This window comes from Dromaius novaehollandiae, chromosome 3 (genome assembly GCF_036370855.1).
Source record: "Dromaius novaehollandiae isolate bDroNov1 chromosome 3, bDroNov1.hap1, whole genome shotgun sequence".
Classification (NCBI taxonomy): Eukaryota; Metazoa; Chordata; class Aves; order Casuariiformes; family Dromaiidae; genus Dromaius; species Dromaius novaehollandiae.
The window spans coordinates 92832599-92848356 of record NC_088100.1 but is presented as its reverse complement, the minus strand read 5'-3'; the positions used below and the strand labels follow the sequence as shown (position 1 = coordinate 92848356).

General features: G+C 48.2%; 1 protein-coding gene across 4 annotated transcripts in view; it reads left to right on the top strand.

Annotated features, from left to right (window-relative positions):
• Positions 1-15519, top strand: part of XPO5 (exportin 5) — a 31157-nt gene extending 15638 nt beyond the window's left edge. For all 4 annotated transcript variants that reach the window (XM_064509495.1, XM_064509494.1, XM_064509493.1 and 1 more), the window contains 14 exons: positions 487-586; positions 1505-1686; positions 6670-6770; positions 7592-7688; positions 8228-8364; positions 9090-9187; positions 9711-9757; positions 10159-10253; positions 11135-11197; positions 11708-11790; positions 12538-12645; positions 12825-12962; positions 13104-13268; positions 13837-15519. In XM_064509495.1, coding sequence (XP_064365565.1) covers positions 487-586; positions 1505-1686; positions 6670-6770; positions 7592-7688; positions 8228-8364; positions 9090-9187; positions 9711-9757; positions 10159-10253; positions 11135-11197; positions 11708-11790; positions 12538-12645; positions 12825-12962; positions 13104-13268; positions 13837-13977 — 1555 coding nt within the window. In that variant the 3' untranslated portion in view covers positions 13978-15519. The remainder of the gene's footprint in view (positions 1-486; positions 587-1504; positions 1687-6669; positions 6771-7591; positions 7689-8227; positions 8365-9089; positions 9188-9710; positions 9758-10158; positions 10254-11134; positions 11198-11707; positions 11791-12537; positions 12646-12824; positions 12963-13103; positions 13269-13836) is intronic.
• The last annotated feature ends 239 nt before the right edge of the window (positions 15520-15758 follow it).

Genomic DNA, 15758 nt, shown 5'->3' with positions numbered 1-15758 from the left:
CCTCCTGCACTTGAGAAGTTGCCAACTGAGTCTAAGTGCTGCTTATTGAAAATTGCTATCTAAGAACTGTTGGAGGTGGTAGAGGGACACTTCCCAGCATGCTCAAAGCATTTGCAGAAAATGGGAAATGAAAGATGCCTTTGCTCATTAGTAAGGACAGCTCAGCTTCCTGGCAAAAGCAGATGGAGGTGTCCCACAGCTCTAGCTGTGCACAAGAGTGGGCATGCATAAGAGTTTACCCAGAAGTACCACCTTTGTAAGGGATTCTAAGGCTTTGGGTCCTCATGGCCAAAGGGAGCTGGAGATGTTTGGAGAGTGCCCAGATCTCTGCTGCTTTTTCTCAAATTCCCATGAGCAGCGCGGAGTGCTAGCCAGTGTCTCTAGGTTGTTCTGTATTTGTTAAGAAGTTTACTGCTAGTGTAAGGCTCTGCTCAAAGTGCCCTGGTACAAACAATAATCTCTAGCACTGTCTTTTTCTGTTGCCAGGGTCCTCTCAGATCCCGAAGCCTTTATCTCCTATGTAGGTGCAGATAACAAAATTGCTGATCCAGTCTTGGAAGATCCTAGTGGCCTGAACCGTTCTAGAGTGAGTAACATTACCAGGAGAGGCTTAATCTCTAGAGTGAGATGACTCATCTCCTTACAGTCCTCATTTGTGTTGTGGCTACACACAAGATCTCTCCTGATCATCCAGTTTTTTAGGGTGCAGATCAGGAGGTTTTTCACACTGCAAGATGGCAGGTCAACTTTTGCCTGAGTGAGCTTTAGTGAACATGTAGGCCATGCCAAACCAGATGATTCAGCAGAGCAAAGCACTCTGTTCACTTCTGTTTGTGTGGCAGAGTTAGGTTTGTGGGAATCAATTGGTTAACATGATTTCTGGAAATATAGTGATGTGAACTGTTCTTCTTGAGCCAGGCAGCATGGAAAACATTCTGCTCAGACTGCAGCATGGAATATAATTAAAATCCATCCTAGGAGATTCATGTTGTTTGAGCTATTAGTGATATGCCTTCATTTCATGGACTGAGTGTAAATGGGTTGCTGTCTTTAGGTCTATGGAAGACACTGAAATAAAGTCAATAGAGCTCTGCTTGTGCTCTGATGCTAATGCAGTTTGGCCACTGTGAGATTGCAGATGTTCATATCCATCCCAGCACGTGAAGGAGATGAGGCAGTAATGACATAGACCCTTCCTTTTAGAGGGCAACCCTGGGTTGTTTGCATACGCATGAGACTTATGCATTGACGCTTTGTCTAATAATATGTTCTTAGGCCATTCTGCCATGGCTAAGGGTCCCTAAAGATGATGGAATGTATCATAATAGGTTGCTGCATTTTCTTGGCAACAAACCCACCAGAGTTTGTCCCTATCACCATGTTAGGTTCACTGTAGAGTATTCCCCTTGAGATGGGAGGATGACAGATTTCTCTGAAAACCTATTTATTTGGCTTGTGCTATGGTGAAGAAATGCTCCCTCCATGTCTCTTGCTCTTGTTGCAGATAAGCTTTTGTGTGTACACCATTCTGGGAGTTGTGAAACGAGCTCGCTGGCCCGTTGCTACAGAAGAGGCTAAAGCTGGAGGATTCCTGGTTGGGTACATGCCCAGTGGCAGTCCAATCTACCGTAACCCTTGCACTGAGCAGGTCCTGAAACTTCTTGACAACTTACTTGCTCTCATAAGGTGGGTCAAGTTGACTTGAAATCATTTATGCTGATTTAAGAGTCTTTGAAAGTCAAACAGTGATAAATATGTGGTATGCTCAGAGCATGTTCTCCCAGTGAAGCCAGCGAGAACACAGGCTGGTGCAAGTGCCCAAGTACTGTTCCTGACTGTTCACAGTGGGGAATGGGACTGGGGAAACTGGAGCCTTCTGAACGTTCATTGGCCTGGCCTGCAAGAGACCATCAAAGCCAATGGGACCTTGGGCTGGGGTTGCCTCCCCCACCTCCACTGCTATAAATCTGCCATCCAGTTAATCTTTTCTCAACTAACATCTCTGCTCTGCCCTCAGCCCCTACCAGGCCACCTCTCCGGTCACCACCAGGGCAGTCCCAGCTCTCATCACGTCCAATTTGCATTGTTCTCTCTTCAGTGTTAAATTAAGCTGGTTTTGCTGACTATGAAAACTAGCTTCCTGAAGCACTGTCCGCTGTTGAAAACAGCGGATGCATACTCTCAGGCTGTTGCTACCTAGCAGTGCCTTTGCACATCACTGGTGTTATGTACCTCTAGGCCAGCCAGAGGAAGGGGTGAGAGAAAGCAGAAAAGGCAAATCCTGAATAACACATTTCCCAGATTTATAAATGGGGAATCTAGCTCAGGGTAACTGCTGACACTGGGATTTTGCCAGATTATGGGCCTGTTTGTGAGGTAACACTATGTGTTGTGTACATGAAAACTGGGGACTCTGTCTGTACTTGGCAGGAGTCTGCTGGGAAGGAGCGTTTTCAGATCCACTTAAATTTTCAGTTCCCAGATTTGTGAGAAGGAGGCCCTATTACTGCAAGCTCTGCCTAGTCAGGTATGTTTTGTCGTCACTGATGAGTTCAGGACTGCTGCTTCTAATGAGAAGCAACATGCTGCACTGGTAGCACAAGCACATGCTGTCTTGGCCCACTCAGGCAGTTGCTCCTCATCCCAGAACTCTGTGCTTCACAGTGGGTGGTATTTTGGCCTGTGGGCAGGGTTGAACCATCTCGATATGGCTGTGGCACAGAGGAGCTGTGCTTGAAGTGGTTTTGCCTTTTATCCTGAAGGCCAAAGATCCTATGGATGAGCTCTTTGGGCAGGTTGTGTGGAGCAGATTTGTCTGAGTAGGGACAGCCTCTTCCAATTCTTGCAGAGCATGGAACGTGCTCCATATTGTGGGAAACCAACTAAACCAGTGCCCAAGGTGTGAACAGGTTGCAATGGACAGGCTTTTTGCCAGTACAGTTGCTATACTTGCCAGAACTGGTGCATTATTAAAAATGATTGGGATCCCTGTTATGACAAGCTGAGGAAACTAAATTACCCCCTCCTCTGTCAAACTCCTACTGCACTACTTGTAAAGAAGCAGAAATGCTGTGCCTGCTTGTTTACCACCTCCAGGAAAATGCACAAGCTATGATCTGTTGCCAGTGCTTCCCCCATCAACACAAAGGAAGAGGTTCCCTTGCTGTGTTTTGAGCTAATGTATCTGTGTTGTTCAAGCTTATCTGTTGCAGACCAAAATCTCCATTTTAGGATTATTCTGAGTGATTGGTAACATACTGGAGTGGCTTGCACTTCACTCAGAGGTATCCAGGCTTTCCCAAAGGAGTTACATAAGGCTAGGTACTCCAAGAACAAACAGCTGATGTACTGAGAGCATGTACGGAGAGTAGATCCTCCACTTGATACTTTTCCGGGCAGTGCTGGATGTAGAGGCCTCTCTGTGACACCTGCAGGCTCATAGTTGTTCAACTTAAAACGCTTACATCTTTCTGGAGAAGCTGGAGCTTGTACTCAGCCAGCAAAAATCACACCAGAGGCTCCATAGCACATTTTTCATGTACTGCTTCTGAGGGCCCTCTTTTAATATGGATTGCAATCTGTAGCAGCCCATCAGAGATGGGAGGACAGAGCTAGGAGGAAGGCTGGCTGCAAGGACTGCCTGTGTTGAGGATGCTTTCAAGAACATAGTTGTATAATTACTTGGGAGGGAGGTTTCTCTCAGCTCTGTGCCATTAGCTCTTTTGGGGACACAAGCCAGGTGCAGTGTTGCTTATGTACTGATGCAGGAAGGGGGTGGAGAAGTCCCTCGCAGATTGTATTCGTTGCTGTGGGAGCAGATCTGCAAACAGCAGCTGCACAGATCCTCCTAAGTCAGGCACCAGTGCGCAAAGAAAGGGCATTTGCCACTGTTTGCTGAACAGTTGGGTGTGCTGATCTCTGGATGTTTTGTGGTGTTTTATGCTGTGTCTGCAGATAGAAACAGCACAAGTTGATAAGCCATTTGGTCTGCACCAAGGTAAGCAGTTTGGAGATGGTTCTTTGGTCTCAAGCATGAGCTAAGAGGAATGAGAGGGAGCCCAAGTAGTGAGGAAAATAAGGCAATTCTGAGTGGCATAGTCAGAGTGGTGTTTTCTTTGCCAGCCTGTCTTTTTGTGTCTGTCCATATTTGTCTCTATAGTAGCTGAATTTGCTGAATGATGATGGGCTGCTTTGTTCATCGCTGCTTGCAGCTTTCTGAGTGATGGTTTTCCTGTCCTTTGTGGTACCTCATTTCATCTAGCTATTTTCTACCTTCTGGCTTAAATTTGCTAAAAAGCTATCTTTCCTGAGTTTAAATTCAAATCACATCGATCTCCAGCCACGAATACAATTTCTGCCTTTAGAGAAAGACACGCCTCTGGAGTCAGCAGATGCACAGATGGATTTGTGCAGCACCTTTGTTGTGCTGGGATTTGCTCATGTTTTATTGCAAATGGACTAGTCGGGCTCAGCAAATGCTTTGCACAGACAAAGGCTTCTCTGAAACTTCTCTTGACGAGATGGTGACGTTACTGTGGCATTAATACTGGTGGCAGAATGGTTGCACGGACATGGGATGCCATGAGAATTTCTAGTACAGACAGCTCCAGCAGTGAGTCAAGACTTCTTCAAGCATGGACTGTGGACTATCTTAAGGGACTCATCTTCCGGCCTATGAGCCCACATCTCTAGACAGCAAAGACATCCTTTTCAGCAGAGCTGTGACCATCTCTGAAAATACATTCCACACACCCTGTCATATCCTTTCCTTGTCTTATCTGAATTGTAAATGTCTCTTGAATTTTGTTTTTCCATGTTCTCCTGTGTAAGGGATGCCTAGGAATGCTGCTTGCTGCTGAGAGTCTCAGCTGGACCATGCCTAGGGGCTGCATCTTCATCACGTACAGGGGATGTTGGATGATTTTTTTTTTTTCTTTGAACTCCCATGGGGAGCAACTGATTTGCCATGTTCTCTCTGTTGCCATTGGGACCTTCCTGCAGTGTAAATTAAGGGAGACTGGCCTGTGAGCAAACATCTGCTCTCCCAACTGTCAAACTTGAGAAAATGCTTCAAGGACTCTGAAACAACTAAGGACCACGACTACAGCTTCAGGACATGACTGTCTGACCCATTCTGTTGAGCTTAGAGCAGTCAGGTTTCAAGGTTCATCCCACAGTTCTGCAGTCTTTGGGTTTGCCCCACTACCTTTCTGCCCAGCGTGAGGCGAAGCCAACTTTGGCATGGAGCAGGCAGGAGACAAAAAGAGGAAATGATTTTAGGAGCTAGGTTGCAGGATAGCATCAAGCAGAAAGGCAGAGTTTTCTGAGTCAGTGGAACAGCATTATCCAAACTTTTGGAGCCTGGGCTTCTCCCTGACTCTTGCTGACCAATTAAAACTAGCTTCTGCCCCTTTGAGGCCTGTTGCATGATGTTAGATCCAGCCCAGAATGAGAGTATGAATGGTTAAGAAGTCATTTGTGTAGCTCTTTCACACAAAACTTACATACTTGCCTTCCTCACATGCAGTGAGCAGGGAAGTATTTAACACTTGCAGAGAGAAATGGGATAGTTGCCATTTCGGAGCTAACTCAGGCTCTCTGCAAACTCAGGCAGATGTCACTGCATTGGGGTGCCAGGATTGTGAACAGAGACCTTCAAAAAAAAAAATCATTGACATGAGTGAAAGCTGAGACTCTGGAGAACATACTGAGGTCTGTCCACGCTCCCTCCCCCCAGCCATTCCCACGCATCCCCCCGCTTTGGGAAACGCTGCTCTAGGGGGAGATACTGAGTTGCCCTTGATCACCTCTAGCAGCAGGTACAATGGCATTGCAGTTTTGGAGGAGGCTGCAGGATTTGTGCTGTGTGCAGCTGGCGACACCCAGAGTGGAGGTCTGAGGTCTCAAAGGAGAGAGGTAGGTGAGAGAGACACCCCCTGCCGAGTCCAGCTCTGAAAGTCAGTACCCTGGCTAAGAGGGGACCCATTTTGGCCAGGATGGCAAGAACCAGCCACCCGTGGCTGAATTGGTGTTCCTCACGGAGAGCTGATCGTGGTTGCCTCCTGATTATGTGGAATTGTTCCCAGTCGGATGCATTTTTTCAGGGGGCACGTGTGTCTGCCACGAGTAACACCTGTATCAGACTGATGTTCTCCCTAGAGTCCCTCCAGTGCCGCCTGCCATTCTGGGGACTGTGACCCATCCCTGGGGGGGCAGTGTGTGTATTTTGGAGCTGGAAAAGCCTCTCCCTCTGTAGGGGCCTTAGGTTTAGATGATCTTTTGAGATTACAGAATCCGTGTCTGTCAGTTTTTAAAATACATTCTCTGATCCCTTTGGCCAAGCTAATAAGCTGTTGCCAGCATCAACTGGAGAATTGCTGGGAGTTTACTGCCAGCACTTGCAAGGGGTGGGGTGAACTGAAGGGAGTGGAAGGGGCAGCCAGGAGCTTCAGGACATGAGGTGGAGTCACTCCACATCTCTGTCGGGTGAGCTTCCCCAATATTTTCGCAGGTGGGGAAGGGGGATCCCATGCACACGTGCTTGGTCTCACCTTCCTCATCAGACGATGCCACAGAGGAGCTGTTCACAAGCTGAAGGAAAGGATCCCACTGTCAAGGGCAAAAGGGGTTGACCCACACCAGTATAAACCAAGTGCTCTTCTGTTTCAGGACTCACAACAATCTCTACATGCCAGAAATGGTGGCTAAGCTGGGGGAAACATTTGCAAAGGCCTTAGACATGCTGGAAGTGGAGAAGAATGCCATCCTAGGTAAGGAGCTTCTCTTTGGGAGGAATGTGTGGGATTCCTGAGTGCTTGTGCAGAGACCTGTCCTAGAGGGCATGAACGAAGTCCTGCACTCTGGCCCTGCTGTTTGTTTCTAGGCACTGCATTAAAATGAGGCTTTTGGAGCCTTCTTAAAAAGAAGCTTGAGCTTGTGAACCCAGAAGGCTTTCCAAGCAAAGCACAAGTAGGCAGCCTTTTGGCCAAAGTATGGACCATGACTGTGGAAGTTGAGCTTTAATTTCAGACTCTGCCAGAGAGTCAAAGACCGGTGAAGTTGCTTTGTCTTTTTTGTCTCTATTTCCTATCAGTAAAATAAGGAGATGCTTCCTTTACCTGTTTTCTGACACCTGTAAACTCTGTCTTTCTGTGAGCTACTGCACATAAAGCAGCAGAGGCCTGATCTCTGCTGGAGATTTGCTGATACCATGGTTCAGCAGAAATATGTGTGTTCCAACAGAGATGAATACAAATCTGCAGGGATGGGCTGTTAGAGGAACTGTAGAACTGTCAGCTTTGTTTCTGCCTGGGTTCTGATGGCTCCATTAAGTTTTGTTTTGGAAGAAGGCAGGGCTATAGCAACCTTAGCTGGAACACCTTTACTCTGGGTACAAGCAGTTCAAACTCAGCTGACGTCTGTGGGGAGGTTCTCCCCCAGGGTTGCTGCATCTTGTCCCTTTCGGCTGCATGTGACCTTGCTGAGTGTTTCCCTCACTGCCATCAGGCCTGGCTGGCTGGGGCCTGTCCTACACGTTGTGAAGGGTACGCCGTGCTCTTATTAATGAAGCTAGGTTTATTCTTTCCCACAGGTCTCCCTCAGCCTCTGCTGGAGCTTTATGATTCTCCTGTTTACAAAACGGTCTTAGAAAGGATGCAGGGCTTCTTTTGCACCCTCTACGACAACTGGTAAGAGCACCAGAGCTCACACACATGATCTCACGTTGCATAGCTGGTGCAGAAAGCCATTGCTGGGTGCAGCTTTGTTCTAGACTTAGACTTTTCAAGTGCGCTGTATCCCATAATCTAAGTGCTAGGAGCAGTGGTGAACTACACTTAGCAGTTGCAACCTACCACACACACATGAAACATGGTTGCTGGAAGAAGTACCTCAAAGTGTGGATCTGCTTTTAACTCTTGCACAGGTGGCTGGTAGGGTTGGAACGCTCATTCCATATCCTGACCTAGTTTGTTTCTTTGCTTTTAATCCCATTTTAGGATACAACATCAGCACTTGAAAGTGTGTGTTACTGTTTAGATGTTTAATTCCTTGTCTTTCTGCAGGTATCCCAAAAGGGAGATCCTATGCTAAAATTTCTCTATAGTGTTTGCATAAGAACATGGCAACTATCTAATCTCAAAATGATAGCACTTGCAGCCTTTGCCAGGTCAGAGGCATGGTACCTGCTATCCAGCACAGTTGCAAGTAACTTGGTTTTGCATTGTAGTTTCCACATCCTGGGAAATGCAGGCCCCTCCATGCAGCAGGATTTCTATACTGTCGAGGGTCTCGCCACCCAGCTCCTCAGCTCAGCTTTCGTCAACCTCAACAACATTCCTGACTACAGACTGCGTCCTATGCTCCGTATCCTTATGTCACTGTTTCAGGCCAGCTAGGGAAGCTTTGAGCATGTAAATCTAATACCCGCTGGCTTTCTGGCATCATTTTCAGTATGGCCTAGCCAAAGAAGGATGTTTGGGAAGGTAGGCAAGCAGGGATACACATGGCGTGGCAGAGGTGTCAGCCTAGCAGGGCATGAGCAGGAACAGCAGCACACAGCGTCAGAGATACGTACAAAGGATTTGTGCTGTCCTGATGCACCGTGAGAGATGGGGATTGCCTTTTGGGGAGCAAGGGGGCTTGGATACTGTAGGCATTTAGCAGTAGGGTGTCTGACTAGACTCAGTGCTTGCATGGGACACCATTCTGGGGTTCCCAGCCTACTTTCCAGGGCTTGGACATTCAATCCACAGCTAGGAAATAGGCACTAAATACCTCCCTCTTGGCTTTCTCAGCTGAACTGTCAGGTGAGGAGGCTGAACACCTCACACTCGTGTAGAGATGCCACTTGTTAATTCAGGGCTGTGGCCAGCTGGGCTTAGAGGTCTATCTGTTACTTCATGGCTGGACCTGGTCCTTGGCATTTCCTCCCACAGCCTGATAGGTGATGTTGCCTGCGGTGGTGTTCAGTGAGCAATGAGTAGCTGTTAGCAGTGGGAGGCAGAGAGCAGGCTCTTTGCCTCTCCTAGAAGAGGAGCCCTGGCAGCCAGCCACATGTGCTGGGTCTCTTCCTTAACTGCTCTTCGCAGGTGTGTTTGTTAAGCCCTTGGTACTCTCCTGCCCTCCAGAATACTATGAAACCCTTGTCTGCCCCATGCTGGGACCACTCTTCACATACCTGCATGTGGTAAGAAAACAGCTAGTTTGCCTGTTCCTCAGCAGCCTGGGCTCCTTGTAGCGGCTGGCAGCAACATGTGAGAATGTCTGCATCTCTCCAAAGCACAGCCCTGATCCTTAATGATTTTGATGTCGTCTAGGGGGGGCTTTTGAGGTTTGTTGAACTCTGGCTGTCCCACTGCACTCGCTGTTGTGAATTCAAACTTGTGGATATCAACTCCTCAGTCTTCAGCCACGATAATTTCTATAAGGGTCTTCTTGCCTGCGTCCCCTCATTTTCCTGACAGCTCACTTGGATTCCTAGAGCCAGCACAGCCACAACAGCTTTCTGGCTCTTCACTACAGTTAACTAGCAGTTCCTGTCCTGTTCAAAGTTGGCCTTAGGATGAGAGCTGTATTAAAAACTCTTACAAGTGTTTCTATCAGCAGTTGTCACTACTTCCTAGTGAGTAGTGCTTGGGCCTCTTTACATTGTATCCAGGATGGCTCCTTAGAAGTTACTGAATCTTCTCTTTTGTCTTGGTCTTAAACAGAGGTTGTCTCAGAAATGGCAAGTGATCAACCAGCGAAGCATGCTTTGGTAAGCTTCATCCCTTGATGAATACTGGAAGGGGAAAATGGGGAGTGGGCTGGAGCTTTGGTCTTTCATGGGCCCTTTTGCCCTGGAGATGGAAACAGGCCCACCAGCAAAGCATTGAGAAACACTGATCCTTCTGGAACTTTGACTTAGCTTGCAGCTCCTTGATTTTGCTTTTGGACTTGCTTATAACATAATGCTGGTGAGAAGTTTGCTCAGCCCATCCTATTCCTGGCCACAGTTGCACCTCAGTAATCCCCACCTCACCAAGGGAGTGGTGGTCTTAGCTAGCCCTCAGTCTCACTTTTTCTCTGTTTATCCTGATGGTGACACACTCCTGTGCTTGGGCAGAAGGGATACATTAAGACACTGGCTCCCCTCACACTAAAACCTGTTTTTCTCAGTGAGGATGATGCTGCAGACGACAATCCCGAGTCTCAGGAGATGCTTGAGGAGCAGCTGGTCAGGCTGCTGACCCGTGAAGTCATGGATCTCATCAGTAAGTGAAACTAAGCTAAGTCCACTGGGATGTTTGGGAAGTTTGCCCTGGAGAGGACTACAGGAATTTTCAGTTTGCAGTAAAACTTACAGCTGGTAGAGATTAACTTAATCCTTAGAAGCCAGATGTGAGACAGTTAACCCTGTGAATATCTTGCGTAAAACCTGGTAAGAGCTCAGTTTACAACCTCAGAAGAAAGAGCATTGTGTTCCTTTGTTTTGTTGGCATCTAGGACTCCATGTTTTTGGCACTGTCAGTGTAGGAGTCCAGTCCTCCTTTGGAATCTGGGTTCTTCCTTTTTGTGCCCTGGAGTCAGATACATGACACTGATTTGTGGACAACCTGAACACAGAGCAGTTTTGTTGCTGGCATTTGCCATGTCTCCAGAGAGTCAGAAGGAAAGAGTTCCTCCCCACAAGCAGATCTCCTTTTATTCCCTTTCTCCAACTTCATGTTTTTGCCAGTGTGGTTTTAAGCAGAGAAACCGGGAAAATTAACTCCACATAGAGATTACAAGGTGTCAACCTTGCATCTGCCTTCTTGATTAGCCTCGTTGCTGTAAAATGCTGCTTTCCTCAGGTTCTGGGTTTCAAATGATTTTGCGCATTCCTGGTTCTCAGTAGTTTAAAGCAGCCACCTTGCAGCAGGTTCCACCAGGAAGGATACTGTGAGCAGGGTGTTTCAGACTTACGGTTAGTGCAATATTTGGCTTTTATACTGTGCTTAGGTTCTTCAGATACTGTGTAAAGAACAAGGTCTAGGGAGAGCTGGGAGGAGCTTGAAGCAGTTGTCAGCCCATCACGTTATGCAGGATAATTTCTGCATGTCTTGAAGTAGCATCTTCCCTTTTCTTTTCCTCTGACCTGCAATTGTTTTTGCAGCTGTTTGCTGTGTTTCTAAGAAAGGCGCTGAGCATAACACTGCTGCTACTGTAGATGGAGATGGTGAGTAAATGCCCACCTTTGCCTTTTCCCTCTTGGTGTGTGCTAACACTTTTCCCATTTCTCCAAAGGGAGAGCCTGGCCTGCTGCTGCAGGTTGTGTGTGAGGGGTGGAAGTGTGGTACCAAGCCTTCAGCTTGGATCCTGCCATGCTTCTTGCCTGGGGCTACACAAAAAGTAGGTCTAGCCTAGGGGCAAATGTTCTGCTGTAGAACTCACAGGTAGCATGTGGGAAACCAAGCTGTTGGAGCAGCTGCTTTTTAAGGTACCAGGAGGAGGGCTGAGGAGACAGGGGATATGCACAGTAATCATTTTAGCTGGAGAGTAGCTAGTTGGATGCCCTTCCTGCCTCACAATAGCTGGATGCTTCCTGCTTGGGGAGAGAGATGTTCTGGCAAGATGTGCCAGTGTACTGACTGTGTGTGCTGTTCCCTGGTTCCCAACTCAGTTCTCCCTGTGCTTCTCAGTCCTGGGGACGCCGCACTCACACTGCTGCCTTTACTTTGCTCTGCAGATGATGAGGTGATGGCCACAGAGGTGACTCCCCCTGCCAGCGCAGAGCTCACTGAGCTCGGCAAGTGTCTGATGAAGCAGGAGGTAAGGGCACGTGCTCTAACTTGCACCATCTTTTTTCTGCACTCCTTGTCACACTTGTCTGCAGTGCAGCCAGACATTGCTACAAAGATCTCGTCTGCCTGAGCATTCCCCAGTGTGAGGATCGTTCTGGCAGGAACATCCTTGTTTTTAAGGGCCGTTAGTTGTTGCAGAAGCCACAAAGCACTCACAGGTTGGGATCCGGTATAACATGCAGCTACAGTGTTTCAGCCCCTCTGTGGCCTCTGTGAGGTGGAGCACTGGGCATTCAGCCCCCCAAGGTGTTCCCTGGCCCTGCACCCATCCTGTGTTCCAGTCTTCACAAGAAGGTACTTCACAGCAGCTCTTTTTTTCTGTAAGATCTCCTAGAGCTGGCACGGGAGTCAGAAGTGTTACCACAACCCGCCATGCAGAGTATCTTCACCTGGATACCTCTGTACTCCACCTCTCCTGTAAGTGCCTCAGAAGCTTTGGCACTGACTTGAGCAGCTGGTGGGCACTGGGAGCACTCCAGGGCCTTCCCTCAGAGGAGGGAGGAAGGGAGCAGGTTTGCCTGCGGTTGGTTCCTCATGGCTGCGATTGTGTACACCTGAGTGCCTTTGAACACCTTCTGCTGGAGCAGCAGCAGCAAGCAGGCTTCTCAGAACATACCCCTGTGGAAGTCCTGCAACTGTCTCTTGGCTCCTTTCAGATATGAATCCTCAAGGTGGGAAATAATTCTAACTGGTTTACCTGCTGACTCCTTTTCAGGATGTTTGCACTGCTCTGTTAATCACTGCCTACACATCCCTCTCCTGGAAGGACACCTTGTCATGCCAAAGAACCACCACGCAGCTTTGCTGGCCACTGCTCAAACAGGTACTTCTGGGAGAAAGAGGGGGCTAGTTCTGATACAGTAGGGAGAGGAAGCTCTGAATGCAGTGAGAGGTGTGGATGCTTCATCCCTGGGTACCTTCTCCTTGAGAAAAGTAAATTGCTGGAGAAAGGCAGTCATGTATCAGTATCCTGCTTCTGTGCTGACAGTGCCTGTTCCCCAGGTGCTCCCAGGAAATCTGCTACCTGATGCTGTGTCCTGGTTCTTCACAAGTGTGCTGAAGGGGTTACAGACGCACGGGCAGCACGATGGCTGCATGGCAGCTCTTGTCCACTTGGCTTTCCAGATCTACGAGGCCTTGGTGAGAAACTGTGCTCTCTATCAGGACGCTAGGTTGGCTGGGGAGGGGTAGAAAACTAATCCTGTGCCAGCTTGAGTCAGGGAAGCAGAGGAGCTAATGGTTCCTCTACCAGAGCTGTGTCAACCATCCTTCTCCCTGCAGCGTCCTCGCTATGCTGAGCTGAAGGCAGTGATGGAGCAGATTCCAGACATCCAGAGGGAATCTCTGGAGCAGTTTGAGTCAAAACTTCTCAACCCAACGCTGCAGAAAGTGGCAGATAAGCGCCGGAAGGATCATTTCAAGCGCCTCATCACAGGCTGCATTGGGGTAGGTGATATCCTAGAGCAAAATGAACATGTTTCCTTTCACATCTCACAAAAGTGACTGGGAAACTAGCCTGCCTGCCTCTACCCAGCATGTCTCTTTCCAACCAGGAGGTTGTTGCAGCATATTCTCAGGATTTTTATTGGGTCTCTTCAACCTGGAGCTAGGGTGGGGATGGTAACACAGACTGAGCAGCACCTCCGGCAACAACTTATCTCTCAGAGGCAGTGGGTACTTTGCACAGTAGTGCTTATGGGGGACAGGGTGTTCAAATGTTTGAACAAAGCTGCTAGACAGCTGCAGGGCTTTAGTGAGGCTGGTGAGGTTGGAGTCTGAGGTGCTGTTAGAGTCCTGGGAGTGTGGTGCAGTCTACATTAGTGGTTACCATAGATGCCCTGGCACTTTGGAAAGACCAAGCCTGAGATTCCCCAAAACCCAAGCAGGGGGTGGGGTCTAGGGATTGCTCAGAAACTGGGGCCTGCCTCTGAGATGCAGGTAGGTTGCCCTTGGGCTGAGTGGGCCTGTGAAGGCAGTAATGACTAAAGCCTGCCTGCCTGTCTGTCCTCTGCAGAAGCCCCTCGGGGAGCAGTTCCGCAAGGAGGTTCACATCCGGAACCTCCCATCTCTCTTCAAAAAGGTGAAGCCATCACTGGAGACAGATGTGCTAGAGAATGAGGATGGAGAGGGCCTCACTGCACTCTTTGAGCCCTGAGCCAGGGACACTGCAACCATCTCCTCCCCTGCCTTCTATTTTGTCTGTCCTCATAGTAAGCACATTAGGTTCTCCCTGTCATCTCCACAAGCATTCACCTGAATAAAGCCCCTTACAGGTCCTGTCCTGTTCTCCCTACATGGGGATGGGGCCTGGGGTGGCATTTGATCCAGTCCATTAAGCTTTTCTGATTCCTTCCCCTCCCCTCCGAGTATTAGCCACTCTAGACCTCTGCTTCTCTGCGAGGTGGAAGCTGAGCCTACAGACTCCATTAGGTAAAGCCTGGTCATTCTCTAGCCTTGGGCGTCTCTTAACTCCACCTCGTCATCCCTTGGCGTCTAGGAGCAACACAAAAGGCAGAATAGTTCCCCATCTGAAAAGGGGCTGCCCTAATCTTACTCTGGGTGGTAGTAACCAGGTTTTGCAGGGAACACACATCAGGCACTCCCGTTATGCCCACAGGCACTTGTCCTGGTGGACTTGTCTTCTGATGAATCTGTTTCCCTCCTGGACTCTGAGAGCCCTGGGCTGAGGGCTGTGTGCCACCAAGCCTTGCAGTGCTGTAGGCTCTCCCTTGAGTTCAGTCTTCTTAAGGTGCAGCTCCTCTCAGAAGGGAGGCAGACACTGTCATCATGTATGTATGTTCATATGTCTTGTTCTACCCGGAGTCAAATGGCAGGCTTTTGCTTTGTGCCAGCCTTTCTCAGACATCTCTCAGGAGCAGGACAGGAATTTTTTTTTTTTTTTTTAAACCATGCCTTGTAGACTAGACAAGGGCAGTGCAGGTACACAAAATCTGGACCAATAGCTGAAGCACCTGCAAACCAAAAGGGATCAGCCCACCCTGTCACTCTGGAGGTGACAACAGCCTCTGTTTTTACCCAGTATGGTACTTGTCAGAGGATTGCGTGGCATGGCAGGAGGTAGTAGGGTTTTATAACACAGTTTACGGAGGGAAGCCTGGCCAGAAACTGGGTTGTGGAGGAGGTAGGAATCTAGCAAACCACTCCAGGCCACAAAGCTGGTTATTCTTATGTGATAAATGGTTCATTCAGTCTATTACAACATTAGCACAGTGGTACAGGAGCTGGGACAGTCTGTCCAGAACTAGGTGGCAGTTTTGTCATCCAGGAGACAGAGAAAATAATAAATCATGAGGGGGACAAAGCTGCTGTCTCTGCTAGGTTGGACTGGACAGAAAAGCTTGGCTTAGAAGAGGGTGGAAGGGGCTGAAAGGAAGAGCAGACCTGGGGAAAATCCACTCACCCTCCTGCCCCTGCTGTTCCACCAGCACCGTCCACTCTCCTCCTGGCCTTAATTTTTTTTAAAACTCCTGAGCTAACATGGCTCCTGGCTCTAGCAAAGGCTGGGTGTATTTATTGTGTTGTGGTATTTTTAACATTCTGTGACTTCATGCTAGACACAAGGGGTTTTTTTAAATGGTTTTTAGAACCTTTTTTTGTAGGAATGTTTAAATCTGAAGCTGTCTTCTGAACTGGTTGTTACACCTCTGAATGTCAGTAAAGCTATTTCAGTTTCATACGCATGGTGTCATGATTTCATTTTATTCTTTTATCTGCTTCAGTAAAAGCTGAAGCCTTCCTAAGGGTTGTTTAGCACACCTTATCCCACCTGCTAGAAGGGAGGCACCTTTGCTAGTAGTGAATGTAAATTGGGAACTGTTGCATGATGATAGTCAGGATGGGGATGCACCCTCCCCGACTAGCTAACTAAATTAGAAGGCAAGGAAAAAGATGCATTTAAAAGTATTAGCTGGTCAG